General features: G+C 47.3%; 1 protein-coding gene across 9 annotated transcripts in view; it reads right to left on the reverse strand.

The window, feature by feature from the left end:
• The window catches only part of LOC105528925 (sialic acid-binding Ig-like lectin 9), an 18,812-nt gene that overhangs the window by 9,761 nt on the left and 4,357 nt on the right, over positions 1-4,694 (reverse strand). For 6 of the 9 annotated variants that reach the window (XM_011965920.1, XM_011965918.1, XM_011965919.1 and 3 more), the window contains one exon: positions 3,647-4,048. The exons of the other annotated variants lie outside the window; for them this stretch is intronic. In XM_011965920.1, coding sequence (XP_011821310.1) covers positions 3,860-4,048 — 189 coding nt within the window. In that variant the 3' untranslated portion in view covers positions 3,647-3,859. Of the gene's footprint in view, positions 1-3,646; positions 4,049-4,694 lie in introns of those variants that run through there. 9 annotated transcript variants of the gene reach the window in all.

Here is a 4,694-nt window from a genome sequence, read left to right on the forward strand (position 1 = left end):
GGATGGTCTCAATCTCTTGACCTCGTGATCTGCCTGCCTTGGCCTCCCAAAGTGCTGGGATTACAGGCGTGAGCCACCGCACCCAGTCTCAATAATATTTTATTTAACCTGATACATCCAAAGTAGCATCCTATCAACATGTAATCAATTTTAAATATTAATTAATTAGATTTTTATATTATTTTCTCACTAAATGTAGGACATTTCAAGTGCTCAGTAGCCACACGTGGCTAGTGGTTACCATATCGAACAGCACAGTCATACAAACATAGTCTCCACTTTTAGGTTTATGATTGGTTTCAGGCTAATTTTTTGTGTGTGATGTGAGAAAGGGCTCAATGCTCATTTTTACCAACTCTAATTTCACTTGTCCCGCTAACATTTATCTTTTATTTATTTATTTTCAAGATGGGGTCTCACTCTGTGGCCAGGCTGAAGTGCAGTAGCACAATCTCGGCTCACTGCAACGTCTGCCTCTCGGGTTCAAGCAATTCTCCTGCTTCAGCCTCCCTAGTACCTGGGATTACAGGTACTAGACAATTTTTTTTTTTTTTGTATTTTTTTGTAGAGATGGTGTTTCACCATGTTATCCAGGCTGGTCTCGAACTCCTGACCTCAAGTGATCCACCCACCTCAGCCTCCCAAAGTGCTGGGATTACAAGTGTGAGCCACCGCACCCGGCCACCCACCAACATTTATTAAAAGTCTTTCCTGTCCCAATTGAATAGACTTGATGCTATTCAATTGATTGTATATGTGTGGGTCTATTTGTAGACTGTATTCTAGTCCACATCACACTCTCTGTATTACTCTAATGTTAAAGTCTGACTTCTCTAAATGTGTTTCTTATCACAATGATTTGGTTATTCTAGGCCTTTATGTGTTTATATAAATTTTAGAAACAATTTATCAATCTATAACTATATATGTGTATATATATAAACTTATATTTATAATATACATACATATACACTCATATATACTTATATGCACATACATATACACACATACATATATAATATATATACACACACATAGGAATTTTGACAGGGATTAGCTAAATCAATATGCAGACAACTGACAGTTTAACCATTTTTGTCTTCCAATTCATGAATGTGATATATTTCTTCCTTCATTTGGGCCTTCCTTAAGTCTCTCAAAAATGCTCTATATTTATCAGTACAGAAGCATTCCATGGTCTTTTAGTTCATTTGTGTTGCTATAGAGTAATATCTGAGGCTGGGTAGTTTACAAAGAAAAGAGGTTTATGCAGCTTCTGGCTGCAGTGAACGCCAAGAATGAAGTACTCAGACAATTCCAGCTGAGCGGGAGGCCGGAGCAGCATCTCTGGAAGGGTGCCGCCCCAGAATCCGTCCGCCAAGTATTTCTTGAAAGGGCTTGTTAAACCAAAATGTCCACCAGATGGCCTTTTGCGGTCGGGTCAGGAGACACATATGGCCTTGCGAAGACACTCAGACTACATTCTCAGGAGGCTGTTTTCAGTGCTCCTTATCACACATTCCGTTCCTTTCCCTGTTTTCAGGGTCAAGGAGTTACAGTCTCATGCACAAACAACATACACACAGTGCCTCAGTATTTTTCCATGCCTCGACCTCAAATGCCTTGTACATAAGCTTGAATAGGTTGCCATGCACCCCCCAACAGTTTATTTGACTCACGGTTCTGCACCATGTGCTTGGCACCAGCCTTTGCTTCTGGTGAGGGTCTCGGGAAGCTTCCACTCCTGGTGGAAGGCAAAAGGAAGTCTGCAGGTGCAGACAATATGGCAAGAGAGGAAGCGTGGGCTGGGGAGGGGAGGTTCCAATGTCTTTTTAACAACCAGCTCTTGGAGAAACTCTCACAGGAAATAACAGAGTGAGAACTCCCTCATTACCTTGAAGACAGCACCAAGCCATTCATGAGGGATCCAATCCCAGGACCTGAACACCACCCATTTGGCCCCACCTCCAACGCTGGGCATCAAATATCAACAGGAGGTTTGGCAGGGCCTAACAAACCATATCCAAACCATAGCATAGGATTTTTTTTTTTTTTTTTTTTTTTGAGACAGACTCTTGCTCTGTCGCCCAGGCTAGAGTACAATGACACGATCTCACCTCACTGCAACCTCTGCCTCCCGGGTTCAAGCAATTCTCCTGCCTCAGCCTCCCAAGTAGCAGGGACTACAGGCGTACACCACCTCACCTGGTTAATTTTTGTATTTTTAGTAGAGATGGGTTTCACCATGTTGGCCAGGCTGGTCTTGAACTCCTGACCCGAAGAGATTCACCTGCCTCAGCCTCCCAAAGTGTTGGGATGACAGGCGTGAGCCACCACACCCAGCTCGCATATGATTTTTTTTTTTTTTAATTTTTTGAGATGGAATCTTGCTCTGTCACCCAGGCTAGAGTGTGGTGGCACGATCTCGGCTCACTGCAAGCTCTGACTCCCGGGTTCACGCCATTCTCCTGCCTCAACCTTCAGAGTAGCTGGGACTACAGGTACCCGCCACCACACCCGGCTAATTTTTGTATATTTAGTAAAGACGGGGTTTCATCGTGTTAGCCAGGATGGTCTCGATCTCCTGACCTTGTGATCCGCCCACCTCGGCCTCCCAGAGTGCTGGGATTACAGGCGTGAGCCACCGTGCCCGGCCGTGATTTTAAAAAAATGGTTCCTTTGTACTTTACGGTTTTTTGATGCTGCCGTAAATGGGCAAGAGTCCAGATTTAGGGAAGTGTTAGTGCCTCCTCCAGTCCTTTCATCCCTTCTCATCAGGGCTACTGCCTAAAGTGACTGTTGTGAGATGTTCCTTTCCTTGTTCGGGTGCTGCACGTAGGTGAATTTTTTTGGATCATGTTTAATTTGCCAGATGATCCTTTGACTCTTTGGAAACGTTTCTCATTCCCTGGGTCTGGCTTTAGAGGAGGGAGATCATGAGCTGCTGCTTCACTGTCTCCCTCAGCTCAACCCCGAAGTCCAATCCTTGAACCATTTTTAAAGACGGAGGCAGATGAAGGCCCAGGAGGAGGGCATTCTAGGAGGAGGGTCCCCAGTGTTCAAGGACTGAGGTATGAACCAACAGGACATGTTGCAAATGATTTGGAAAAGGCCAGAGGGACCAGTGGGTTAAGTGGTGAGGATGGAGGAGTGGACTGAGGTTGGAGAGTGATGTCATGAAGAGGATGTGATCGGAGGTTCAGGATCCAGGAGCCATGGATGGGCTGTGAGCAGCGCAGAGAGAGCTCAGTGTGTCCTAAAGACTCCCGCTGGACTGTGCACAATACCTAGACTACAGAGAGCAAGGAGGCCTAGCAGTCACAAGGAGGGGAGATGAGGCCGAAGAGGTGGGCAGGATCCAGATGCTACCCAGACCTGATTTGCAGGCTGAGGTCATTTCCTGGAAAATTGCAGAATCACTATTTTGCAGGCAAGTGACACAGACATATAGGTACCAGTTGCCACCAGAATCAGGAGAGGTTCCCAGCGGGACCTTTGTGTTCAAAGCACAGCGATTCATCAATGCTCAGCATACACCTGTGCCAGGAGCTCTGCTGGGATGTGGCTCCTGGAATGATCACCACAACCTTGCAAGTAGGGCTTCTCATTCCTGTTTTCCAGAGCAGGAAACCAAGGTACAGAGAGGTAGGAATTTGTTTGTCTTTTAGTCAAAAAAATAAAAAGGACAGCACAGTGTGGATTCAGGTTGGCGATACTTTGACTCCAAAGCCTGTGTGCTTTTCACTATGTGCCTAGCTCATCACTTTGAGGGCTGTTAATTCTACAAGAACCAGCCTCTGACTTCTCCCTTGCCTGGAGGGGCTGTGATCGCTCAATCAGGCTGAGTCTCTGCAGTTTCTCATTTGTGGATCTTGATCTCCGAGTACTCGGTGTTAGTGGCCTCCTGTCCCTGCAAGTCCCGAGGCTTCACCGTCTGGAAGCTGAGGGATGCATACTGGAGCTCTTCTTCCCCCACTGAGGAGCGGGCAGAAGCTGGGGGAGGCTGTTCTGGGGGACTGTCTTCTGCCCAGGGTTCAGTCAGTGACCCCTGAGACATGGGAGAGAGAAGGGAGTCAGAGCAGAACAGAGAGGCTGGGCGCAGTGACTCACGCCTGTAATCCCAGCACTTTAGGAGGCTGAGGCGGGCGGATCACCTGAGGTCAGGAGTTCAAGAGCAGCCTGGCCAACTTGGTGAAACCCTGTCTCTACTAAAAATACAAAATTAGCCAAGTGTGGTGGTGGACACCTGTAATCTCAGCTACTCAGGAGACTGAGGCAGGCGAATCGCTTGAACCTAGGAGGTGGAGGTTGCAGTGAGCCAAGATTGTGCCACTGCACTACAGCCTGGGTGACAGAGCGAGACTCCATCTCAAAAAACAAAAACAAACAAACAAAAAAATGCACTTGAGGCAAGCGCCTCACTCACTTCACCCTTGTTCTTGCCCTAGTGGAGAGGTAGGTGCTTAAAAGGTCAGAATGTGGCCGGGCACGGTGGCTCACGCCTGTAATCCCAGCACTTCGGGAGGCTGAGGCGGGCGGATCACAAGGTCAGGAGATCGACACCGTCCTGGCTAATACGGTGAAACCCTGTCTTTACTATAAATACCAAAAAATTAGCCAGACGTGGCGGCGGGCGCCTGTAGTCCCAGCCACTCCGGAGGCTGAGGCAGGAGAATGGCTTGAACCCGGGAGGC

This window comes from Mandrillus leucophaeus, unplaced genomic scaffold (genome assembly GCF_000951045.1).
Source record: "Mandrillus leucophaeus isolate KB7577 unplaced genomic scaffold, Mleu.le_1.0 Scaffold74, whole genome shotgun sequence".
Lineage (NCBI taxonomy): Eukaryota > Metazoa > Chordata > Mammalia > Primates > Cercopithecidae > Mandrillus > Mandrillus leucophaeus.